The sequence below is a fragment of the Zootoca vivipara genome, chromosome 14 (assembly GCF_963506605.1).
Source record: "Zootoca vivipara chromosome 14, rZooViv1.1, whole genome shotgun sequence".
In the NCBI taxonomy this organism is placed as follows: domain Eukaryota; kingdom Metazoa; phylum Chordata; class Lepidosauria; order Squamata; family Lacertidae; genus Zootoca; species Zootoca vivipara.
In genome coordinates this window covers 15,450,434-15,477,105 of record NC_083289.1, presented here as the reverse complement: position 1 = coordinate 15,477,105, position 26,672 = coordinate 15,450,434, and the positions used below count along the sequence as shown (strand labels likewise).

The window sequence follows — 26,672 nt, the reverse complement described above, 5'->3', positions numbered from 1 at the left end:
ATCGTGATATACCAATGTATCACAATGTCTGAAATAAGGATGGAGCTACGTAGAGGCATTGGCTGGCTTCACGGTTCCATCCTGCATCGTGATTTTTGCTGGCGCCTGCTCTTTTGATTCGCTGCTCCCTGCAGGAGGCAAGGGAAAGCTGAGCTGGGAGAGTTCACAGGGGCTGCAGGAATCGAGAGAAACATTGGCTGGCTGGCTTTACGGTTTTCCCCACATTGTGATTTTTGCATAGCGCAGACACACACACACACACACACACACACACACACACACACACACACACAATGATTCACAATATATTGTCAGGTCAAAAATTATGGAGTCGATATCATGATATGGACAATCCAAACTGCCCCAAGTGCCTTCCTGCACTTTCACTTTAGTGCTTTGGCTTAACCAATAGAACGGATGCTTTCCCAGTGTTACACAGAGGATACGCCTCCTGTTTCCCCCTTCACAGGCTGGGGACCACCAGCAGGTCTGGAGGGGTTAGCACTGTGGTTAGGTGTACATTTGAGGCACAGATGTGCAACTTATGCATCAGACCAGAATGCCAAACAGCCAATAGCTGCCTTCCCCAACTGACAGCAGCTCTCCAGCAAAAGGACTCTTCCAGCACTGCACCTCTTCTTTTTTCTAGAGATGCCGGAGATTGAAACTGGGATGTTATGCATGCAGAGCATGTGCTCTGCCACTAAGCTGTGGCCTGGCTTGTCAGATGCATGCATCAGGGCCTGTAAAATTGCTTGTGCCCCTAGGCTTTGATCATCTGTCTTGCTCCCATTTGATATCATGGCAAAATTTCGCCCGAAGTATTTCACCAAGGCTGCAATCCTATACATGCTTAACTTGGGGGTGGGGGCGAGTCTAGTTGAATTCAGGGGGATATAATAATGTGCTTCTAAGCAACCATGTCATGGGATGCCCTGTGAGTAAACCAGAGCCCTTTGTCCAGTTCTGGTCCTGTCAGTGTGTGTGTCTAGCTACAGAATAACTGTGGCCACATCCACACCATACATTTAAAGTACTATGATGCCACTTTAAATAGTCATGGATTCCCCCAAAGAATTCTGGGAGCTGTAGTTTGTTATGGATTTGTTATGAGAGTTGTCAGGAGACCCCTATTCCGCTCCCAACACTACAGTTCCCAGAGTTCCCTGGGAAGTGGAGTTGACTGAGAGGGAACTCAGGGGCGTCCTGACAACTCTCAGCACCCTTGACAAACTACAGCCCCCAGGATTGTTTGGGGGAAAGCCGTGGCTGATTAAAGTGACATCATAGTGCTTCAAATATATCTTGTGAATGCGGCCAATAGGCACGGCATTCTATGCTGTTCTGTACTTTTGTCTAGTGATAGTGGAATTTCACCTGCCTGGGCTGCTTAAATAAAAGCTATTGTTTTTGTTTACTTCAGTTTATCATAATCCAGGAATTCAGTGCAACCGCTTAAACACAGAAAGCGAACCCTGTGATCTTGAAATGCCTTTCTGGACTGTGGCCCGGGAAGGCAGTGCTCTTTATAATAAGCAGCCAAACAGTCAATCCGCCACCGCAAATCTGGGAAAACCTCCTGCCGCCCTCCGGCAGTTCCTCTAAGGATATTAAAGGCAAGGCCACCTCCACCTCTTGATATGGAATGGAAGTTTCTATAGTCAGCATTGTTGTTGTTGTTTAGTCGTTTAGTCATGTCCGACTCTTCGTGACCCCATAGCACGCCAGGCACTCCTTTCTTCCACTGCCTCCCGCAGTTTGGTCAAACTCATGTTCGTAGCTTCGAGAACACTGTCCAACCATCTCGTCCTCTGTCGTCCCCTTCTCCTTGTGCCCTCCATCTTTCCCAACATCAGGGTATTTTCCAGGGATTCTTCTCTTCTGATGAGGTGGCCAAAGTATTGGAGCCTCAGCTTCACGATCTGTCCTTCCAGGGAGCACTCAGGGCTGATTTCCTTAAGAATGGATAGGTTTGATCTTCTTGCAGTCCATGGGACTCTCAAGAGTCTCCTCCAGCACCATAATTCAAAAGCATCAATTCTTCGGCGATCAGCCTTCTTGATGGTCCAGCTCTCACTTCCATACATCACTACTGGGAAAACCATAGCTTTAACTATACGGACAAAAGCAAGATGACGTCTCTGCTTTTTAAAATGCTGTCTAGAAAAAAGCATAATCCATAATAGTCAGCATAATCCATCAGTAACTTGTGTCCCTTCTGGATGATTTTGTGCTTTCTCTCTTCCTTGCCCCACATTCAGATGATTGATATTCCAGAAAATATCAAGTTGATGGTAAGCCACGAGGTCTATGTGATAGGCAAGAGGAAAGTTGGGTTATTTTCTGTGGCATCTCTTCCTTGTCTTTGTCTTTCTGGTGCATTAGAAATGGTTGCAGCGTTTTCTCATTTTGTGTGTGTGTGTGTTCCAAATTATGTGAATTGGCCAAAAAAACAACAACAGACGAGCTTCACTCTGGAACCAATTGGTAGTTTCCCAGTTTTAGATTGTAAGATGCCCATCACCATAAAGCCTCAAAGCGGATTACAGCGATAGCAACCCTACAGTTATAAAATCAATTGCAATTATTAAAAACATGCACATCATATAGAATAATGACAAGCCCAAAGCAGGGTAGGAGAGATGGGACCTGCTAAACAAAATGCCTAAAAGAAGTGGGGCTTCAGATTATGGGGAGAGCTATGCAGCAAAGAGGCGGAGGAAATCTGTAAGGAGGGAGTCCCACACTTTTGAAGCTGGTGTGCAAACATAGAAAGCTGCCTTATACTGTACAGAGTCACACCGTTGGTCCGTGTGGCTCAGTGCTGACTGCGCTGACTGGCAGCAGCTCTGCAGAGTTCCAGGCAGGGGACATTTTCCAGGGCTAAATGGTGACGATGACAGGGATTGAACCAGGCACATTTTGCATGCCAGGCCGACGTTTTTGACCGTGAACAGCACAGGCTTTTATCTCTGCCCTCTGAAGTTATTGGAACCTTGCCTCACTCTAAAAGGAACCTCAGTTTTTTAAGGGGGTTGGAGGAAAGGCATTTTCAGTAGCTTTCTGCCACTATAGCCTGTAACTGTCCAAGGAGCAGGGGGTTGCTTGTCACCCTGGTAGCTCAATAGAACCTTTAGTTTCAGAGACTGTTAGAACGAGGGTGGTGGATCATAAGGGACTTGGGCTTAATCCAATAAGGAAGGGCGAACTTCTTGCATCCTTGACATCCTTGTGGAGTTAGGGTTGAGTTGAGTGAGGATTTCATTTGGTCTGTACGTTTTAGGCAAGCTGACCTGGTTAAAATTGTTCTGATTCCCAGGCTAACTTATGGGTTGGAATGCAGTTCTGTTTTGCTCTTAAACTTCTCCAAATTTTGCAATAAAAATACTAAAATGCATGTTTAACTGAAAATGCATACAATTCGGATGTTTCAGGGTAGATTGCGTTTAAAAATGTGTATTTAGTGGGGGAAAACATACAAAAATTGAGTGAATTTTCAATTTTTAAAAAATGCAGAACAGATAGAACAGATTCATGAATGAGCAGATGCAAAACAGACACAGACCAGGAATAGAGGTTATGTTTCATTCTGTCCTACAAATGTTGATAGTGTGCTTTGTTTGTTTTTAAGTATTCCCTTTTCTCTGGAATGCGAATGGCATGAAGACTCCAAAAAGAGAGCTTTACTCTCATTGTGGTATGGCTGTGCTAGCTTTCTGCACACATGGACTTGTTATTTGATTTGTTTTGTGCCTAACACAATGGGAAAGAGAAAGAGAGAGAGAAGATGGCTTTTCTGAAGACTTGGAGCCACCGGAAAAGGCAGGCATGCAGATAATGAACAGGTAGCTGGCACGATGCCCTCCAGATGTTGTTGAACTACACCTCCCATCATCCCCGACCACTGGCCATGCTGACTGAGGCTGGTGGGAGCTGGAGTCCAACAATATCTGAAAGACGCCATGTTTGCTACCCTTGAAATAATGAATCAAAGCAAAACAGAAAGTGGGGGAAGGAGACTGCCAGTGTCTCTAGGTAGGGGACCTGTGGCCCTCCAGATGTTGTTGGACTCCATATCTCAGCAGTCCAAACCAGTATGGCCAGTGATCAGGGATGGTGGGAGTTGTAGTCAGTAGTGTAGCAGCAAATTCAGAAGTGCATAGTCCCTTTGTGATAGTCACAGCTACACCCCCTCGCAGCCAAATCCCCTTCTAAGATTATACAACCGTCTAAGGTTATGCGGTAATCTTATAATCATACAACCATAATAATTAGGGATGCATTGCAATGAGCAATGCAGATCTCCCTGTGTTGTGTTTCAGCTAGATCTATTTTCTTTGCATGTACACGGGCAAATCATTTGGAGCAAAAAGAACAACTCCTTTTCAATGTCCTTCCCACATTCTCCTGCCAGAGTGACCCTGGAAGCCAATCCTCAGGGGCTGTCAGCAGGGCTGGCTCGTCGTAGACCCCCGGTGGCGCAGGGCACCATGGCGCCGCGAGCTGCGCCCGCCCGCTGGCCGGCCGGTCCGCTGCGCAGTTGCGCGCGGTGCCCACCTGCCCACCGCGCCGGTGCCCACCTGCCCACCATGGCGACAGGGGCGCTTAAGACGGCGCTGGCTGTCAGGGGCTGGACTGAGGAGGAATGATGGGAACTGCCCCCCCCCCTTCCTGCACCTTCTCGAGAAGAGGAGGACAGTATAGATAACAGTGGTTTGCAGAAGGTCATAGTTCAGAGGCTGAAGAGGGGAGAAGTTGGGAAATATCGGGAGAGCAGCAGGAAGAAGAAGCACCACGGGAAAGACAGCTGACAGACTCAGTGTCTCTAGAAAGCATTCCTGACTCCCTTCTCCCAGAACCAGGCGTGCATTGAGAGTAGTAGAACAGAAAGCTCAGAGGCAGAAAGCACTGATCAGCCGGCGCAGGGGTGGTGTAGAATAGGAGAGACTGAGGGAGTGGGGCTTTATTTGGAGCAACACCATTATCTATGAGAGACCACATTCGTTCGTCTCTCTCTGTGAATATTAAATAAACTACTTGGTAAGAATTCTTCTCATTTATTTGCTTCTTGGCATCCCACCGTGGGAGGGATAGGATTCCCTGAAGCCTGGACAGTGGCTGACTCGACTCTTTTCACTCTTGATTGGCTCCAATGAGCATAAAGGGTGAGAAGACCTTTACCACAGATTGGGTGGAGACAGAGATTGAGCTGCAGAAATAATCATGGTCTTAACCACCCCACAACCCTGGACCTCAACACCTTTGTCTGTAGTCCAGCAACATTTGGAAAGCAACGAGTCACCACCAATGCATTCTGCCTTGTGGAACAGGAGGTCACCTGTAGATAACTTCCAAGTGGATGGAACCCTTGTAAGAGCAGAAAGTATCTTTCCCTTGCGATACTTTTATCAAACATCCCTCTCACCAGGAAACCTCCCCAGAGGCTACTATGCACCCACAGAGGCCTCTAGGATGATCCCAGCTTCCCCGGAGAAAGGGATGCCAGAGGGAGCTCTACATGTTCTCCTCCTTCCATTCAAACTTGCTTCATTCTGGCACAGCATGTCCACCAGTGGTGGCTGGTACCCATTGGAGCTGGTAGGGTGGCAGGCTGGGAGGCCAACAGCAGGGGGAGCCAGAGCCGAGGACAGGCAGAGCCAACTCATTCTTCCCTGAGTCAGGTTTACTATGCCAAAGGCTGTTTGTGATCCACTCTTGTTAATTTCACTGCTTGGGGGCATAGCTGCCAAGTCTCCCGTATTCCCTGGGAAACCCCCGTTTTTCCAGCTATTCCCAGCCGAAAAAACGGATTTTCCCGGTTTATTCTGGTGCAGCGGCCATTTTGGAACTGGGCAGAGCATGCTCAGAAGCGACTTTTGATGCTGCTTTGCCCAGTTCCAAAATGGCTGCAGCGCGACTTCTGGTGTGGCGGCCATTTTGGAACAGGGCAGAGCAGCATCAAAAGTAGTTTCTGAGCATGCTCCGCCCAGTTCCAAAATGGCGGCAGCGCTACTTCCGGTCTGCTGCTTCCGGTCCAGTCCCTTATTTCTCAGGCCAGAACTTGGCAGCTATGCTTGGGGGATGGTGACAAATAGTTTTAAGCTCGTTGCATCCTTTTCTCCTCCCAAGTCAAGACCAGCAAGTCTCTCCTTGCCTTGGAAGTGCAAGATGTTGGCATCACACATAACGAAGGAAATAAGGCATTTAGCAGTGTGCTCCAGAAAGTGTCTACATCCACAGAGAAGACGCCAGGAGCTGAGCTAATACATCTTGGGAGCGGCTAGGATAAACATGGCTGTAAAGCACTTGGAGCAGTAGTAGCAAGAGGTCGATTACATAAAGAGGGGAGTGTAGTTGCAAACTTAGTTTGCTTGCAAGGTCTGCTTTCTGTGCTGCTAGGTATGTTAAATTTTAAATGAGTCAGATCAAAGAGAAACGGGAGATCTAGAAAATACTGGTTTCCAGTTTTGCAGCGCTGTCAGTGCTACGCCATACATTTAAAGCACACCCAACACAAATATAAAGCATGTGACTTCCCTCAATGAATCCTGGGAACTTTACTCTGTTAAGGGTTCTGGGAATTGCAGTTCTCTGGGGAAAACTGCAGTTCCTGGGATTCTTTGCAGGAAGATATGTTCTTTAAGTGTGTGTTGGATGAGCTTTGAATGTATGAGGTGGATCTGCCCAAACTTCAGCACTCTGTAAGTGGTCAGAGATAGCTAGCCTAGCGACCTAAGGCTGAGAACCGTAGCTTTCAATTGTTTAAAGAAAGGTTAATATTATTGCTTGCATGAGTGCCAAAATCGAATAGAATCTGACATAGAAAAAGTGAATGAATATTGTTCTCAGGAGTAAGTTAGGCCCGCCTCTTGTGTGCTAAAATGGGCATAGCTAAATGGAAGCTGCTCATGGGTAGTTTCCACCTGGCAATATGATTTAAGGCATGATTGCCCAGACAGTGAGCAGAGTAATAAGAGCCACCCAGATCAAAGGAAAGAGACAAGAGAAAGTACACACACACACACACACACACACACACACACACACACACACACACAGCTTTCATCAGTCCATCTCTAAACATCCATGTTTACTTTTATATGGCAGGATTGATTTAAAAAGGGGGTGTGAGCCTCGGAGGGCAGGAGTGATAAACCTTCCTGGTGTAATTTTGCTGGTGAGTAGGCAGGGAAGGAAAGCTAGTAGAATTAGGCACAGAAGAGTTAGGAATAGGTTAGCCGTATTTTTTTTAGAGAGAGAAAGAGTTTGTTGGGAGTTTGCGTCTTGGTGCTATTTTTGGAGACGGTTCTGTTCAGTCTCCAGGGTGCCAGCTACGAGGGTTCTGAAGGAATCTTGTGAAGGTTTCCATGATGCTTAAAGACCTGGATGTTTGCCAGGTCTGAAGCAGTCGACCCTCTGCCCAGCTACTGTGCTTTGTGGCCTGGATTCTTAGACTTGCAAAAAAAAAAAAAACACATCTTACTGTGGTTCTTATTATTTCAGTTCCCTGTTAAGTGCTCTTGAGTAGGGCTGGGAGATATCTGGTTTTCAACATCACGATATATTACCAGCTAAATATCACGATGTCTCGATATAGCACGGTATACATATATCTGCAGCGGCAGAAGGTCCCGTCATACCTCCCTGCAGCAGAGGAGGGCCTTAAAATGTAAGGAAGTAGTAGATATAATTAATTTTTTAAAAAGCTTCTATATAATATATTTTCGACTTACTTATGAGTAGTTTAAGCAATTTACCAGTCAAGTTGCATCTGCTTCTCCACTCAGGGGTCTAAGTGGAATCTGTGCATGCATAAGCCCCACTGACTTCAACTAAACTTCTATTTTCCTGGGAGTAAGCCTCATTGAAATCAGTAGGGTTTGCTTGTGAGTAGATATGCATTTGCTTGCACTGCTTACTGAAAAACACGCTCCCCATCATTCTCACATAATACCCAACCTCCCATTTCAGCATAAGGCAGCCAGCTAAATCTTCTCCCCTCCATTCCCCCCCAAACACAGAAGGGCCACGCCAAAAGTCAACCAATCATCCCCACCAATCTCTCCCTCTTTATCGAAGGGAGCATAGCTGTCAAGTTTTCCCTTTTCTCGTGAGGAAGCATATTCAGAATAACGGAATTTCCCTTAAAAAAAAAAGTGAGAACTTGGCAGCTATGAAAGGGAGCGAGGGAGGACAAGCAAGCAAAAAGATAGTCTCCTTTAATTATTATTATTATTATTATTATTATTATTACTGTATTATTAACCCTTCCTTTTAAATATGGAGGAAAGCTATTTAGGGGAAACCAACAACATAAACACCACCAGAAAATGAAAATGAAATTCTCCCCCTCTTTTCCCCCACTGGTGGGGATGAGTGTGAGGGAAGAAAGAAGAGCTTTTCAGTTCTTCGTTTATATTATTTCTTTACTTTGCCATATCTGTTCAGCTGAGCTACCCTCCGGGAAGCTATTAAGTCTCCACCTTTTGTTCACCGGTATATTGTCTTGTTGAAATACTTATCACAATGCTATTTCAATTCAAGGATATGGCAATTTATTGCACAACCCTACTCTTGAGGATGTGGGTGGCGCTGTGGTGTAAACCACTGAGCCTTGGGCTTGCCAATCAGAAGGTTGGCGGTTCGAATCCCTGCAACGGGGTGAGCTCCCGTTGCTCTGTTCCAGCTCCTGCCCACCTAGCAGTCTGAAAGCATGTCAAAATGCAAGTAGATAAATAGGTGGTACCACTCCAGTGGGAAGGTAAACAGCATTTCATGCGCTGCTCTGGTTTTGCCAGAAGCGGCTTAGCCATGCTGGCCACATGACCCAGAAAAACTGTCTGCGGACAAACGTCGGCTCCTTCGGCCAGTAAAGCGAGATGAGCGCTGCAACCCCAGAGTCATTCGTGACTGGACTTAACTGTCAGGGGTCCTTTACCTTTTCCTTTTACTCTTGAGGATGCCTCGAAAGATAGGCATAGTGATTCCTCTGGGCATGAGACTAGCTCAGGTGCCAGGAGTCGAACCTGGGGCTACCAGCTGAAACTCTTAACATGCCATACCAGAGTGCCTGCCTTCTTCATGGAGAGTAATTTGTTTTATAGGGCACCACTATCTCCATGGATCTTATCGTCGTTCAGATGATATAATAAACTTTGTTGTAAATATATTCAGTTTGGAATGATCTGTTGAGATTTAGAGGGCCACTTCTATGCCGCTACCCAAGAAGGAAGGGGACATGTTCACAAGCTTTTTTTCATCTGCCCCTAATTCCCTCTTCTGCTGCTGTAGAGCTCCAGGAGGAAGCCATACGAATCGATATGGCTAACGTGACCCAACAACCCTCCACACCAGGCATAGGCAAACTCGGCCCTCCAGGTGTTTCGGGACTACAAGTCCCATCATCCTTGACCACTGGTCCTGTTAGCTAGGGATGATGGGAGTTGTAGTCCCAAAACATCTGGAGGGCCATGTCTGCCTACGCCTGCTCCACACAGTCATGCAAACAACTCGCCACAGTCATCTGAAGGCAACCAATGAAAATGAAATCCATGAACAGAAAGAGAACCTACCCACGTGACACTGACACAAAAACCTCGCCTGCACACTATATAAAAGAATGGGTTCAAATCCTGCCCCCAACAATAAAGCTGATTGGATAACCCTTGGAGCAGTCAGCAGCATCTCTGAGCCTGACCCACCTCACAGGATCGTTGTGATGAAGAAACTGGGAGTTGATGCAAAGAATGTACACCCATCTGAAGTTTGGGAGGAAGGGGCATTCATAAATCCAATTATTATTGGGTGGTCCACTGCCCAAAATGCAGCCCTTACTCTCACCCCCCCTTGAAAAGACTGCAGGCTTTTCAACTGTCTTAAAAAGCAGAAAGCAATGAACTAGTTCAAGCTTCCCCAACCTTGGCCCTCCAGATATTTTGAGACTACAGTTCCCATCATCCCTGATCACTGGTCCTGCTAGCTAGGGATCATGGGAGTTGTAGGCCAAAAACCTCTGGAAGGCTGAGGTTGAGGAAGCCTGAACTAGTTGCAGCAGGTATGCCTTAGGTGATGGCAGATGGGTAGATAAAGGTTTTAGCCCTAAGAGGTGCAGTGGCAGGAAGAGAGAGGCTTTTCTTTGCTATTAATTGCTTCCTTTGGTTATTTTTCTGGTGATTTTCAAATGCACCACTTTTCTGCCTGTTCAAATCGGCCTTCTTTTCTTTTCTTTTTTTGCTGATTCCTCTTTTTCTTATAGAAAGATGCTCATATATATATATTTTCAGCTTTGAAGGCAGAATAATCCCATCTTCTTAAAGGGTGTTATATCTTTCCTGTCCTTCTAAACTGAAGGAGTGAAAGAGAAAATTTGCACATCAGCGTTCTTAACGGACAGGAACACACCTGAAGAAGCCCTGAAGATGCAGAAAATAACAGTGCCATTCATACGGGTTTAGGCCTAATGTGGGATATCAGGTGCAGTTTGCAATGCCATGTTGCAAAAAAAATAAAAGTAACGTTTGGCCAGAAAAGGAAACACAACAATTTAAGACAGAAGAAATGGGAAATGGCTGAAGCAATGAGTACATTTTGCTCTAAGAAGAAGAATCGTTTTCCAGTGCAGGGAAAATTCAAGAGATGTGGTCAGCCTAACATTTAGCATTCCCTCCCTGTGTATGAAGGTGGTCTGGCAGTTTACGATTGCGCAAAAGAACTCTGGTTTAACGTAGCTTTGTTTGGGTGCTAAGAATTCCAGGCTGCCCCTTCATAGAGATATTGAGGAGAGGGGCGAATTGATGGAATCATAGAATCATAAAGTTGGAAGGGACCTTAAGAGTCATCTAGTCCAACCCTTTGCAATGCAGAAATATTTTGCCTGGCATGGGGCTCTCACTCTCCATGGTCACCACTGTGCAAAGGAAACCCTTAGGATAATCTTATTTAACCTTTTGGCAGCCTGCATAGACTCTCTGATGCAATTCCCTTCTTCCTCCTCCTTTTCTTTGATTTGATTTTTCTGCCACTTAGGGGTTGAGGGAACCGGTGTTCTTCCAGAAGTTGTTGAACTACAACTCCCATCATCCCTGGCCGTTGGCTCTGGTGGCTGAGGCTCATGGGAGGTTGGAGTCTGTAGTTTGTTAAGAGTACTGAGAGATGTTAGGAGACCCACCCTCCCAGAGCTACAATTCCTGGGGAGGTTTGATAATCAATCCCTCTTCCTGGGGAACTCCAGGAATTGTAGCTCGCTAAGGGCACTAGGGATGTAATAACTCCCAGCACCCTTAAACTATACTTCCCAGGAGTCTTTGGGGGGAAACCATGGCTGTTTAAGGTGGCATGATGCTCCTTTAAATATAAATGCAGATGGGGCCTTACCCTACATTCCAGGTGGGTTCCTGGGACCTTTGATTCACTTCTGCTGACCCATTAACTGCACCAGATTGTATAATACTTGCAGACTCACATCTTACTATTGTCATCCCTTTAATAATAGTAATAATAACTTGAGAGGTCGGGCATGCATGCATTCCTGTCCAAGGTCTTCTAGAAAGCCCTGGGGTGGCCACTTATCTCGGGTGGGTCTGACCGCCACTCATCCCATCTCACCAGGCTTCAGGTAACTTCTGCCAGGATTTGCATCCAAGGTGGAATCTTGGGATTTAAACCAGCCAATCAGGGCAAAGCACCAGTGGTCTACATCTAGTGACTTTGGTTCAGAGGGCATGTCCACTGGCCCCAACCCCAGCTAGGGTGGCTGTGTGTCCTGTTTACCCGGGGTGTGTGTGTGTGTGTCCTCTGAAGGGCCAATGAGAAGCCAGTCTGCCATTTAAAAGCATCCTGTGTCTGGAGAGCTGCCTGGTTTAAACATAAATCACCTTAAGAAGGCAAAGCAGGAGGCCTGAGCTTGCCTAAAAGAGTTAGCACCTGGAAAGGAGACTGAACAGGCAAGCACACGGGAGTCACAGTCTTCACCACTATGGTGAGATTTATTTCTGTTCAAATGCTAGCAATTTTTTCTGCATTCACATCTATGCGTATGCATTACATATGTCAACGCTACACAGATCTGTATCTTTTATCCTCTTACTTAGTGATGTATTTTCTCTTTGGGGGGGGGGGGTCAACTTATGCCTGTTGCCCAGAGTCCATGTGTGTTTGGCATAATGTCTGAACTGGGGGCCTAGAATGCATAAGCATCCCTTTTCGGGCACTGCAATAATTCATAGAGGTCCAGGCAAAGTCACACTGCTGCATGAAAGCAATTTGAATATATCGTTCTAATGTCTTCATAATCTGACTCTTTGACAATTTAGGTACAGTAGTGTGGTCATTTAATGCCAGAATTACTGGCCTGCAGACTATACAAGCAGGTCCGACAACAACAACAAAATAATTCATTTAATTGCAAACCTTCCAGGAAGACCTGCAGAGTTTTATTTTAGGTACCTATTGGAGGATAGGATTCCCAGCGTATCTTTGGCAGCTGCCAAGTTTCTTTCTGAGGCGGTCAGGATCAGAGAGCACTTTGGATTAGCTAAAGGTCTGAAACAAACTTAGTTTAATCCAGGGGTCCCCAAACTTATCCGGCTTCAGGCCGGTGCCCGCAGTGCCAATCACGCGGAGGGTTAGAGGAGCACCAGAAATAGCTTGTGCACATGCGCACGGGCCTCCTCTGACCCGGAAGTGCGCCGGAAACAACACTTGCGCATGCACGCAAACTATTTTCAGTGCACATCCGACCCAGAAATGGGCAGCCACGCCGCTAAGAGCGGGCGGCGTCAGTGGGCAGCGGGGGACATCGCGGGCTGGATGAAAGAGGCCTTCGGGCCGTATCCAGCCCATGGGCTGTAGTCTGGGGACGCCTGGTTTAATCCAATGTCCAAGTAGTATGTATGTTTTCTGTATTTTTATGTACTAGAATCTACTTGTGGGTCTTTGGACTTCAATAAATGATTGATTGATTGATTGATTGATTGAATGAATGCCAGAAGCAAGAGGGGGAGTCTCACTGTCAAGTTTTTATTGTTATGCACAGAAAATGAAATTGAGATGTGTACGCCATTATCATTAGGTACATGGGGAAGCAAGCATCAGTTAGATATCAGCCTATGTTAACATAGTTCTCAAAGTATTTTTTGTTCAAGATTATTTCCGAGACCCGGAATACCTTGGGTCATGGATATTGTTGATTTGCGAATAATACATTTTCCCGTATCTTATTAGTTTATCTGGTTTTGATGGACCTTTGATCAGCCTTTCCCGCATTCCCAGAGTTGCTCATAGGAAACCACCTTATACCGAGTCCAACCCTTGATTCATCTAGCTCAGTAGTGTCCACACTGGCTGGCAGCTGCTCTCTGAGCCCTACCTGGAGACTCCAGGGACTGAATCTTGGCCGTTTGCTCCTGAGCTGTAGCCCTTCCAATGTACTAGTTTTGCCTTGCTGATCTGCTGTTTTCTGTGCAGCAAAGGGGAAGTGGGGGGGGGTCCTAATCTCTCATCTTGGATGGGTTTTGCCCCCTCCTAAAAAGAGGAAACAGAAGCCGGCTAGGCAAAGTAAGGTGGACCACTTCAGGTAGAAGAACAGCCTTGGCTCTTTGGATGAAGGGCTGTATGCAAATTAAATGAATTATAATTACAACAGCGCTATTTTTCTAGAAAAAGAGGTTCCTGGAACCCACCCTTGTTCTCTTATAATGGCAATGGCACCCACCTGAGAGGGGCCGGAATCGAGTTCCACCGAGTTCCGGCTTGGGGGGGGGGAGCCCTGGTCTACTCTGAGTATAGCCAAAGTAGGATGCCACTCACTGTATTTATTAATGTGGGGGAAGACATTGTTTGTATGTGTATACAGTGGTACCTTGGTTCTCGAACTTAACCCGTTCTGGGAGTCTGCTTGACTCCCGAAACGGTTCGAAAACCAAGCCTCGGCTTCCGATTGGCTGCAGGAGCCATGTCGGATGTTCGGCTTCCGAAAAACGTTCGCAAACCAGAACACTCACTTCCAGGTTTGCAGCGTTCGGGAGCCAATTTGTTCGGGAGCCAAGCCGTTTGAGTACCCAGGTACCACTGTGCTTTGGGCTTTCAAACAACAGCAGGGAGGAGCTGAATTCTTACGCTACTGAGGATTCAAAGGGGGCAGAGAGATGCTCCCAAAAAAACCCCACTCGGGTTCCTTTCTTCTCCATCAATGAGGGAGACTGCTGAACAGCTGTGTTCTGCTTCTGAAAAGCTTTCTGCATCTGGTTAGGCAGACCTGATGGAAATGGCCGCGTGCTCCGCGGCCAGCATGGATCTTGTATTCATGCACAGTGGGCGGGGGTGGGGTGGGGGCGGCAAAAGGAGTCGATTTTTCTGCTTCAGACCAAACCTGCAGTCTGGTTATTATAGCCGGCACTTCACAATCTGAATTATTTCCTTCCAGTAGCGAAAGAGCGGTGTAGCGGGGGCTGCCTTGAGAGAGAGACGTCAGTGGTAGGGGGGCTGCCTCTTCTGTCGATTTGACTAACAGAGGCTGCCGCTCTCATCTGCCTTTTGTTCCGTAGCTCCAAGCATTGAGGGGGTTTTCTTTCTCTCTACAACCCCCCCCCCGCTATAGGGTCTCCGCCAACACTGCGAGAAGCAGCCAATCCTGCTCAGGGAAGGGGGTTCGCCATCACAAAAGCTTTGGGGAGTGAACAGGGCTAGTCTGAGGGATGGAAGAAGGGGGGGGGTTCCTGCAATCATGGCTGTTGTTGTCCTCCTCACTGTTCCCTGAGTGGGAAAATAGCAGCAGCTTTCCTCTGGCGCTGAGGCGATCCAGCTAGCAAAATGGCAGGGAGCTGTCGTGGCCGGTGGGGACTCTCTCTCTGTGTGCGTGTGGGGGGGTCTTACAGCACATTATTGTGTGTGGGTGTTCTTTGGGGTTTGTCCCCCTACCCCCAGTTTTAGCCGTATGGCTCTCTCAGCGGAAAACAGACCATAAGCATACAAAGGTATTTTCAGACGTTCCCTCACAAAATTAATGATTGCAGCGGGGGGTGGGGGGGTGACAGCCTCGCTGGTCCTGCATGTCTGTGATGGCTCAGCTCCCCGCACCCCAATTCTTATATTGGGGGGGGCACAGCAATAGCGGGGATCCAGCTCTCGGTATTTAGGCTCCCCCCTGTAGTTAACAACTCTGCCTGATCAAGCCCACCTCACAGGGTTGGTGTGTCTTGAATTCCCTGGAGAAAGGGACAAATACAAATGTGAGCATGAAAATTAAAATTAAACAGGAACCACCACAAAAGAGGGGAAGGAAGTCAGATATATGTGTATCGGAAAGGTGCGCGATTTGTGTTTTTGTAATCTGCATGTCTCTAAACATTTGAAAAACCGAAAAATAAAAATATTTAAAAACAGAGAGAAGTGCTTCTGGGCTGACAGTAGGCTTTAATGTGAGATGACAGTTACAGTCTGATCTGCCAAACCATGGTTTAATTAGGGCAACACAAAGAAGTCTAGTCTCCCTACCTAGCCAAGAGAAGGACCTGTAATTTGCTTCTGATTCCTTTTATTTCTGTCGTTTGTTATGTCATCTGATGCAACAAACCATACACAAACTATGGTTAGTTTCATACAAGCCGACTTCAAGCCACGGGTTATAACCGTGCCTTGTTTAAACAAAGAATAATTAATTAACATTAACCACAGTTCCCAATTTCCACAACACAGGAAGCCATAGTTAATAGCAGAAGTGAAAATCTCACAACTCTCTGCAGGAGAGGATGGAAGAGCGAGTGATCCCAGGAGAGAGCTCATTCCCGTTGCACGAAACTATGATTTATTGCAGCATCCACATGCAGTCACTGCATTTGAGCCTCAGAGCTCTTGTTTGCAAAAAGATATACCCCTAGGTATTTATAGATGGCCACTTGATCAATTTTCTGACTCGAGTAATGCTGTCTTATCTTTAATAACACTGACCATCCAAACTCAATTTATGCTGGACAGGGTTTTGACTTAGTACAGGGATGTCCAACAGGTCAATCACAATCTACTAGTCAATCCCTGAGAGGTTTTGGTCGATCGCTGTTGATCGCTGGCCCCCAATTTCCTTAATTTGGGGTCCCCAAAAATAGGGCTCGTCTTATACAAGGGGGCGTGTTATATGCGGAAAAATATGGTACTTCCTCAGGAAAAAGCAGGACATTCAGGGATCCAATCAGAAACCAGGATGGCTTCTGGAAATCCAGGAGTCCCTGGAAAATAGGGACACTTGGAGGGTCTGAACTGGCTCATGAACCAGCCATATGCATCTAGTCATGTTTAGGAATCCCTGAGTTGGCCGGCTGCATTGTCCATTATGCTGTGTTCTTTGAAATTTGCAGCCAGTCCTCCCTTACCGTCAGACTCATTGGACATTTGGTAATAAGCCCACATCTGTTTCTTTCCAACAGATTGATGAACTCCCCGAGGGAGCCGTGAAGCCTCCCGCAAATAAGTATCCTATCTTCTTTTTCGGGACTCATGAAACGTAAGTGAAGAAATGTACACACTTTTTAAAAATATGCCTTTAAACCATTTGAGCCCGGTGCTTCTCTTCAAGGAATGAGCTTGCTTCGAAATTGGTAGGAGACTGAAGTTTTCTGCGTTCATTAAGGCTGCAAACAGCCTGTATACTCCTAAAGCACATTCACAGCACGTTCTGTCACTCAAAGAATTCCGGGCCCTGTAGTTGCTGGCAGGGCAGTCTTAAGCATCTGCGGCGCTGGGGTGCAAAGATCCACCCAGCCCCCGCTCCAGGTTGTCTAGTCCCAGGCGCACAGGCGGACGGAGCTTGCCAGCCGCCTCAAAGTCTCACTGGCTCGGTCGCCCCCGAACCCATGGCGCAGAGCCACCTGCAGCAGAAGAGCCCACCGTGGGGCTCCGACCAATGGATGGGCTCTTCCCTGGACTCAACTCTCGAGCCCCGGACTCTCGGCCTGAGAGCCCAGCGCCCGGGTGCCCCGCACCCCTAGCGCCTATGTTGTTATTCTGTCTCTCACAGCTACAATAAACCTACCATTAAAATTATGGACTGGCCATTTCTTCGCCAGAGGGCAAACGGGCAAATTTAGCAGGGGATCAAATACTTCCCCCCCCCACTGTAGTTGATGTAGTGCATTACTTTTGCATCCTCCCTTGTATAGAGATCTCAGAGCTTGCTTTGTGGGGGAAACCCTTTGGGAGCAAGAGCTGGCTGGACCCTGACTGATATCACTTGCTACATATCTGTTGGCAGACCACAATAAAACGATGACAAAAACAGGTTGCCACTTTTGCAGTAGCAGCTCAAAACAATCGCCATAATGCTCTAAAGATGTCTGCTGCGGCCTGCAAAGAGGACCACCTGCAATATTATTTTGATGCTATTGTTAATCTCGGTTTGTATTGATAATTATTAGTGCTATATATATTGTTAGCGTTATTATGAGTGCTGTGTTTTGCCCCTGCTCCCCTGGTGTTTCTTCTAGCAGGCGTTTAGATTTGCTGACTGTGGGTTTGTGACTGTGGGTTATTTCCTTACATTTGTTATCCCAAATTGTATTTTAGAAACAAGCTAAAAATACACTTCTTGATCTCGTTTGTTTGTGGGGCCACCATCCTGCATACCAGGAGGGGGATTTTTGCAACCGATTACCTGCTGCATCTGTCTTGGGAGAGTGAGGGGGCTTTGGAGACAGCTAGCCAGCAAAAGTATAAAGAAGAGAGCGGCTCAGAAAATTATATTTTGCTCCCCACTGAGCAACCACAGGATGAGCTCAAAGGTCTTTCAGAATGCCAAGGAAATCTGCAACATTTATGTGGCTAAAAGGTTTTATCAATGCTACCCCAATATGGACAGGCAGCAAATTGCAGGCAGCTGGAAGTGGCAATTTGTAGTTTCACCACAGGAGGGCAGGTTCACCTAAACATTTAACTGCAATAGCACTGCAGAGTGTCCTAATCATAGAGATAGGAAGCAGTGCAGAGTTAAAATACACCCACTGTTATTGTTTGGGCTCTCCATCCATTTCTGTTAGGGTGATAAGAGTAAAATGTGTCTGCATCTGTAATGTGTTCCAGGTACACATTGACACACTGTGTGTGTGTGTGTGAAATTAAATTTTCTGTTTTACCATTTAGAATAACCATTTAAACATCCTTAAAATATAAACGACTTCCCTCCTTCTCTTTCCATGGTTCATTTTGCATATCATAAATCCCTGCATATAACTCAACCATTCGGTGTTCCCTTATTGCATCCATCAAAACTTATTTACACTGTTGAATTTATCTTAATGTTGCCAACTATTTAGGGAAGTTTTTAATGTTTGATCTTTTATTGTGTTTTTAATATCCTGTTGGAAGCTACTCAGAGTGGCTGGGGAGGCCCGGCCAGGTGGGTGGGGTATAAGTAATAAATGATGGTGATTATGATGTTTTCAAGTATACAAAATCCCCCCCCCTTATATTCAATAAACATTTTCTAATCTGCTCTAAACCTATGTTTATCACACATCTACTTTGAGGCACAAGTAACCTTACACACATTAGCAGCCTTGTTGCAATACAGTGGTACCTCGGTTTAAGTACACAATTGGTTCCGGAAGTCTGTACTTAACCTGAAGCGAACTTTCCCATTGAAAGTAATGGAAAGTGGATTAATCCGTTCCAGACGGGCCCGCGGAGTACTCAACCAGAAGCGTACTTAACCCGAAGTATGAGTGTAATTGGTTCCGGAAGTCCGTACTTAACCTGAAGCGTACTTAACCTGAAGCGAACTTTCCCATTGAAAGTAATGGAAAGTGGATTAATCCATTCCAGATGGGTCCATGGAGTACTTAAACTGAAAGTACTCAACCCGAAACGTACTTAAACCGAGGTATGACTGTACAGTGATGAGTGGACAGCAAAACAAGTGAACATTCAAACTGTTGCAATAGCCGAAGACCTCCACTCAGCCCACATCATTGCACAAGATTTGTGAACCACTGATGCATAAGCAACACAGGAATTATCTGGAACATCAGCAGAACATCTGTAGTAGCAAGAACTAGCCTTGAATTAATACTGCACTAAGCTCATGGGGAAACCCAGCCAGATGGGCGGGGTAGAAATAATACATCATCATCATCATCATCATCATCATCATCATCATTAATGTTCTGTCTCACAGTACCCCTGTTATTTGGGGTGCTTCTGGGCTGGACTACGTGAGAGGTTGACCACATGGGAAATTGACGCAAGCCGTCCTCTCAGCTTCAGGGCCAAACTGGGCAGGGCACCATTGACATTCTTAGCAGTGACATGAATGGGTGTTTTTTCAAGTAAGTAGCAGGGATGGGGAGAACGAGCTGGATCAAGGGGGTGGGGAGGTCATTGGAGGGAAAGCTTCCATTCACATGCTGTCTCAAATGTACACACCTCAGCTAACCTGCAAAGTGAATGTGTCTTATGTTTTCAAATTGGATGAAAGATGGTTTGAGGGACAGTGCATCAAACAGCAACATTTCTCAAGAAACTACAGGATACGTAAGGATTGAGGCTAGCGCCATGTTTGAAGAACCACCAGTGGGAACACACTGGAGCCAGAGTAAATAATAATGTTGTACACAGCCATAGTGTTATGCCTGAGCATAACAGGGTCGTTTCTCTCCAGACCACAATCTGAAGCCAAGGTTTCTTCTTGGCTGACCAATACATACACAATACGTAAATACTATAATCAGCTCTGAGATCTTCAGATGCTGAGAGGTATAAAACTGAAGTCTGAAATAAATGCCTAGATAATTTACTTAATCTTGGCTGATGGCCACCATTCTGTCCAAATGTAACCACGGGGACTGGAACCAGGAAGCAAGACTGTAAAGCAAAATAAAAAGTAGGAAGAGAGAGCCAGCATTGCAAAGTGTCCTTATTTAGATTAGTCACGCTTATTAAACACTATTGATATTAGTGAGGCTGTGGTTGGGCTCCACTGAGACATCAGGTCAAGCCATGGTTAAGGAAACTGCATGGTACCAATATGTTGTATGAATTGACAAACCCGTATTTTTTCCTGGGTTACAAAACCAGAATCAGAAGTTTAACGTGAGGCTCGCAAACCATAGTCTGTGCTAACTATGGTTTGTTGTGATGCCTGAATTGACAAACCATAGCAACAGTTGCTGTTCCTCCTCCAGAGGCTGCAGCATCTAAAGACTACATTGCTGAGCAGGCAGAAAACGGAAAGCAGACATGCAGCTCCAAACTATGTTTTGTCTGACCACAAGCCATGATCTGATATTGTGATGTCTTAACAAAGCCACAATCAAGACTAACTAGTTCCATTTTTCATGGGAACAATTTCTCCGAACAATGAATAATTGAATATCATATTACTGTACCTAATATAGCATATGGAACTACCCTTTGACTGTCATTTTCATTAAACCACAGTGCATTCCTGGGGCCTAAAGATCTCTTCCCATATAAAGAATATAAAGACAAGTTTGGGAAATCGAACAAACGAAAAGGATTTAACGAAGGCCTATGGGAAATCGAAAACAACCCCGGTGTCAAGTTTACTGGATACCAGGTAGGAATGGTTTCCTTTTTTCTTTTATCTTTTCTCAGCTAACCCTCTCCCAGGGCACACTTACCGAACTACAGACAATTTTGGGGCTCAGAGGTATCTAGAGTTAGCGGGAAGCATCTTGCAGCAACAATGCCTCTGGGCGTTGAGTTGTAATATGCCAAATCCATCATGATAAGACTAGGTCTTATTGAGAACATCAGGATCTGATATGTTTTCTGTTTGGGGTTTAGAACTAGCAGTGTTGGCTCCGTGTGTGTGTGTGTGTTTGTGTGTGTGTGTGTGTGTGTGTGTTTGGAAAGGCTGTGCTTTCCTTTCTCCCTCTACCTGGGCCCAGTCTGAAGAAAGACAAGTTAGAAATACAATAAATATTAAAAATGCCTCAAACCCATGAGAGGGGGGGCAAACCACAGGATGTGATAGTGAGCAGAGATCTCAAGTTCTGGAGAAGCGGAGCTTTCATTTTTTAATTTTTTTAAAAGGAAGAACAAGTGTCTGGCCCCTGTGGTTGCGAAGCTATGTCAGGAAGTGTGGGGGCAACACCTGCTGAAATCTCAGATACCATAGAAGTGTGTAAATAAGATTGCAAATGGTTGTGGGCCCTTCTGGGCCCTTCTCATTGTCTTTCATCCCTCCACCTGTCAGGTCTAGTAAAAAGAGGTTAAATTTTGGAGCAGCTTCCACACTGCTTGGTTTAGTGACTTGTTACATGACACCTGTACAATGCCACTAGCTAAATAGCCAGCCATTCACATTTCCCCTCCCTGTTCGTAACTCAGAAAATATTTCCTTTCCCTTTTCCTTTCCCCTTTCTTTCTAATGGTACTTGTAAAAAATTCCCCTGGTGCAGATGAACATCTCATTGCTATTATGGTCAAATTATGGCCTACATAGATTGGTCAGCCATTTTCTAGATTGGGGTCTACCCACTGTCTCCTCTGTAATCTCTTTCTTCTCTCTAGGAACCAACTCTATCACTTTAACCTTCCCTATCCCAAAACAGCACCACCTTTTTATCTGTTTTAAGTACAGTACATGGGGGTCTTGCTATCTGAACGCATGCATTCTCAGGAAATTGTTTGTTAGGTGAGCATTTGGATAGCGAGTTGCCGATTTCCATTGATTCCTATGGGAACATTTCTAATGCATTCCCAACCATGGAATTTTGACTCCCAAATGAAGAAAAAAAATCCCAGGAAAATCCTCTACAACTTTGCAAAAGGGAAGGAAGGAAGGAAGGAAGGAAGGAAGGAAGGAAGGAAGGAAGGAAGGAAGGAAGGAAGGAAGGAAGGAAGGAAGGAAGGAAGGAAGGCTCTCTTATACATCCAATCTCTCCCACCAGAGTTTCTGGCAAAACAGCTGCCGTGAACCAGCAAAACGCAAACAAATAATAAGGCTGCTTATTTGTACTACATGCAGGTCCAGCTGTTTGGTTATCTGAATCTGTGGTGTGTATAGCAAAATTTGGGTACTAATTCATCGCGTTCAGATCAGTGAATTTCCATAGAACAAGTGTTCAGATAGCGGGACCCACATGTGTTAGCACTGAGTATGTGCCTCTCTGTTTAGAAGTAGGCAATCTATACAGTAGGGCTGTTTCACATCTGGGTAGAATGGTAGAAAGTGCCCAATATCTCTAATCAGTTTCTCCCTCATATGGGATGTTACAAAAGCCTCAACAAGCTGTAACGATTTGTCTCATTGTCCAAAGGCAATTCAGCAGCAAAGTTCATCAGAAACTGAGGGGGAAGGAGGGAATACGGCAGATGCCAGCAGTGAGGAGGAAGGTGACCGGGTAGAAGAGGACGGGAAAGGCAAAAGAAAGAACGAAAAAGCGGGCTCAAAACGGAAAAAATCCTACACTTCGAAGGTAATCCATGTAACCTCTTGTTGCTGTTGCCCATAAGCAGTGCTTTCTTATTTTTAGCAGTATGGAATAATGACACTTCTTTTAACAACAACAACAACAACAATAAATATTGATATTGATATTGATATTCCTGTTATGTATTCAGTGGTCTGTGTTTGCCTGAGCTTGAGTCTGGACTAAGGATTCTGAGCCCTTGTGTTCTGACTCGATACATGACATCCAATCACAGAACATTTCAGGATTTGGGCCTCTGCCATTGGGCCTCTGCCATTGGCCCTTAAACTCTGAGTCATGATTCGCACCTTAGAAGTTTAGACAGCCAATCGTGTTGGGAGTGGCCCAGGCCTTCAGAAATGTATATAAGCAGTTGCTTTGCCCCTGTTGTCCAGCTCTGTTAGTTAAGTAAAAGTACTTGTGCTGTTATCACTGTGTCTTACCTCATGGGAACCCACCTACACTTCAATTCCCATCTTAACCCTCATCTTATGTGGGTTCGGTTCCAAGGGTTCAACTTAGATACACAAAAATTGCATATACCCACCCCTTGGAGCTGCTCTCATCATCATCATCACTTTTAATTTGTATACCGCCTTTCTATCATACAATACTCAAAGCGGTTTACAAGCTGAAGAAACAGAATCTAATGAAATACAAAACAACCTTATAACAATCTAATGCAATACAAAAATATGATAATAAAACATAGCTTTAAAATAAGCAATCAAATAATGTAACGTTCAGCAATCATTACAATAGTATAGAATAATATAAGCTCTATGGCTAGTGGGTGATCTGAGGAGGGAGAGCATCCTTAACACTCCCAGAGCTGGTGTGCCAAGTACGCCTTGCAGGCAAGATGAAGAACTTTAAAGCTCTTCTCAAGCTGGGTCAGCACAAAAAGAACATTGAAGCTCTCCATCAGTCTCAATGGATGACCTTGGGCCTGTTGCTATCTCTCAGCCCAAGCTACCATAAAGGGCCATAGTGAGAGGGGTGGGGAAATGGGGAGAATAATATCTGTCACCTTCAGCACCTTGGAGTAGAGTTGGGATACAAATGTAATTAATAATATTGTACTCGCTTCAGAATAACGGGACAAAAATGGAAATGAAATTGAACCCAGAAACGCTGCTCTCACTGCCCCGTCGGAATCTGCTGTATTCTCACATCCAAGTAAACGATGCTTAAACACAGGCTGTCTTCTTTTCTTTCCCCCTGGATGGATATACTTAGAAATCTTCCAAGCAGTCACGGAAATCTCCTGCAGATGAAGATGACAAGGACTGCAAAGAGGAAGAAAATAAGAGCAGCTCCGATGCTGGGGAAGCGGGCAACGACACAAGAAACACCTCTTCAGACTCGCAGAAAACTAGTGAAGGGGTAAGGGTTACTTTACTGCAGGCCACACATCTGAAGCATTCCAATGTCGCTTTCCACAGCCGCGACTTCTCCCAAAGAACGCTGGGAAGTGTGGTTTGTTAAGGGTGCTGAGAATTGTGATTTCCCCCTCACGGAGCTGTAATTCCCAAAGTGGCTTAACAAGAGGGTTGCCATACGTCCAGAATTTCCCGGCTATAGCTGGAATACGGCAGTCGGAAGCAGTGTCTGGGCGGAAATCACTGAAATATCTGGGGAAATCCGAATGTACAGCAACCCATGTCGTAAGTACAGGTTTTGGCGAATTTCCTTTGGGCAAAACTAAAAAATAGCTCAACAACTTTTGTGTCCGGATTTTCACTTTTTGAAATATGGCAACCCTGTTTAACAATCAATTCCTCTTTCCAGGGAACTCGTGGAAGTGTGGCTCTGTGAGGGGAACTGGGGTCTTACAGCAACTCTCAGTATGATTGTTGTTGTTTAGTCGTTTAGCCGTGTCCGACTCTTCGTGACCCCATGGACCATAGCACGCCAGGCACTCCTATCTTCCACTGCCTCCCGCAGTTTGGTCAAACTCATGTTCGTAGCTTCAAGTAATTCAGTATGATTAACAAGCTACATTTCCCATGATTCTTTGGGGGAAAGCCATGGCTCTTTAAAGTGGTATAAAAGTGCTTCAAATGTATTGTGTGGCCATAATCTGGTGTGACTAGATGCAAAGGGATGGTGCTGTATTAAAAGAATATTAAAAACACGACGATAAAACAACAAACATTAAAAACTTCCCTAAAGAGGGCTGCCTTCGGATGCCTTCTAAAAGTCAGATAGTTGTTTATTTCCTAGACATCTGATGGGAGGGCGTTCCACAGGGCAGGCGCCACCACCGAGAAGGCCCTCTGCCTGGTTCCCTGTAACCTCACTTCTCACAGGGAGGGAACTGCCAGAAGGCCCTCGGAGCTGGACCTCAGGGTCTGGGCTGAACGATGGGGGTGGAGATGCTCCTTCAGGATCCGGAAGAGGGTTTAGTTAGACATAAATTGCAGATGGAAATGTACATCTTTTTCTATGGTCTCCCAGATGTTCTAGCCGGTGGTCAGAGATGAAGCTCAACATCTGGAGGACCATGCCAAAGGCCTCGCTTTGAAAATGTTATATCCAATTGATAACATACGGTAATGCTGACTGAATTGTTTGCATACGTATTTGTAAAGGCATTCATATATTCTTCCTGTTTTCCCCCCAGACTTAACCAACATATTGACTGCTGCATATTAAGGGAAGACACAAGAAGGTTACATGTTTGGTTGTCTAAAATTCTTGGATTTGATAGAAGTCAGCACATCTGTTCATCAGCAGCATATCTGTTCGTATGCACATTTAGGTCACATTCCTACCCACCCTGTTCTCAGAAACGACTTTCAACTTCATTGTTATCTCCCCACCCTCCCCAAAGGGTTCCCTTTTCTGAACGTCATTTTATTTAATCGCACGCGAAACAGTAAAAAACAAAACGCTCTTTTCCAGAAAATGTGACATGCAAGAACATTGCCAACGCGCCTATCATTGACACCTCCTCCCCCCCCAAAAAAAAAACAAAGGGCCAAAACTCCAAACTTTAAACCGTTTTCTGAAATTTCCTAGTCTTTTAAAAAAACAAACAGTAACATTAAAAACGTTTGGAAATAAAGTGCCCTCTTGTCAAGAACCGCAAGAATCTTTATTCTGCTTACAAACCATGACTTTTTTTTTAAAGAAAAAAATTACTCTTTATCCATTCTTGGTGTATTACTTTTTTTTTTTTACAATTGGTTTGAAAACAGGGGTGGCCAGCAGATGGCGCAGAAGCTAGATTTCGTTCCTTAGGCAGTTTCACGTGCTCCCCTCCCCACCCCCCCGGCCAAATTGCAGTCAATATAGGGCAAAATATTTGCTCACAATTTCGTTTGTAAGGAAATTTAAAAGAAGAAGAAAAAACTATTTTCAAGTTCTACGAAATAGGAGATATTTCCCCATCTCTCTTTTTTGGATTTTTTGTATGCGACATGTAAATGTACATATTTGTATGTAACGGTATGCCTGATCTCCGCAAAGCCCTCGAGTCAAGATGGCGCCATCTTTATTAAGGATCCATGCCCATTCATTCATGAAACAATCAAATTTATGTGCAAAAAAAAATACCCACGCCCAAAATCACCTGCTTTATAGACACTGTTTGGAGAGTAAATGACTCCCCTCCTAGAAGACGTAAGTGGGCCATCTCTGTTTTAAAACCTGACAAAATGTACTTGAGTTGCGTTCCTGCTCAAAAAGTCAATATTGTATGAAAATTCCTTTCCTTATTAGAAATACCTAGCTAGCTATACTCTTAATACTTCTCAAGGTCATGATGTAACGTAAATTTCTCTGACTTAGTTCTTATATGTGGAGTTAGTGAAAGTCTTTTGTGTTTCTTTAGATGAATACAAGGAGCTTTTTTTCAAAACCCCAAAGCAAATTTGAGCTTAAATGCGTTTTTCGAATGCCTTCCATTTTTAAGCGCCTGATAAGTTTGTTTTTTTTAACAAAAATAATAATTACCCTATGGGAAAATAAACCAAAACATCAAATTGAAAAGCAGAACCCAACCTGAAAGGCTTAAAAAGGAAAGAAAGAAAGAAAGAAAAGATCCTGCCATCATTTTTCTGTTTTTTCCCTACTTTCAAAACTAGATCTAGACTAGTAAGTAAGCATTCCAAAATCCATTATTCTGTGTACATTATTGTTGCTATTGTGAGAATAGAGAATTTTATTTATTTTTCAATGCCAGCTTTTATTGTGGAAAACATATGGGTTTAGTCCAGTTTTTATCAATCCTTGTTATGCTTGTCC

General features: G+C 45.0%; 1 protein-coding gene across 1 annotated transcript in view; it reads left to right on the top strand.

Annotated features, from left to right (window-relative positions):
• The window catches only part of HDGFL3 (HDGF like 3), a 41,786-nt gene extending 16,599 nt beyond the window's left edge, over positions 1–25,187 (top strand). The window contains exons 2-6 of the mRNA XM_035131257.2: positions 16,419–16,495; positions 20,422–20,560; positions 22,269–22,427; positions 23,661–23,807; positions 25,048–25,187. Coding sequence (XP_034987148.2) covers positions 16,419–16,495; positions 20,422–20,560; positions 22,269–22,427; positions 23,661–23,807; positions 25,048–25,053 — 528 coding nt within the window. The 3' untranslated portion in view covers positions 25,054–25,187. The remainder of the gene's footprint in view (positions 1–16,418; positions 16,496–20,421; positions 20,561–22,268; positions 22,428–23,660; positions 23,808–25,047) is intronic.
• The last annotated feature ends 1,485 nt before the right edge of the window (positions 25,188–26,672 follow it).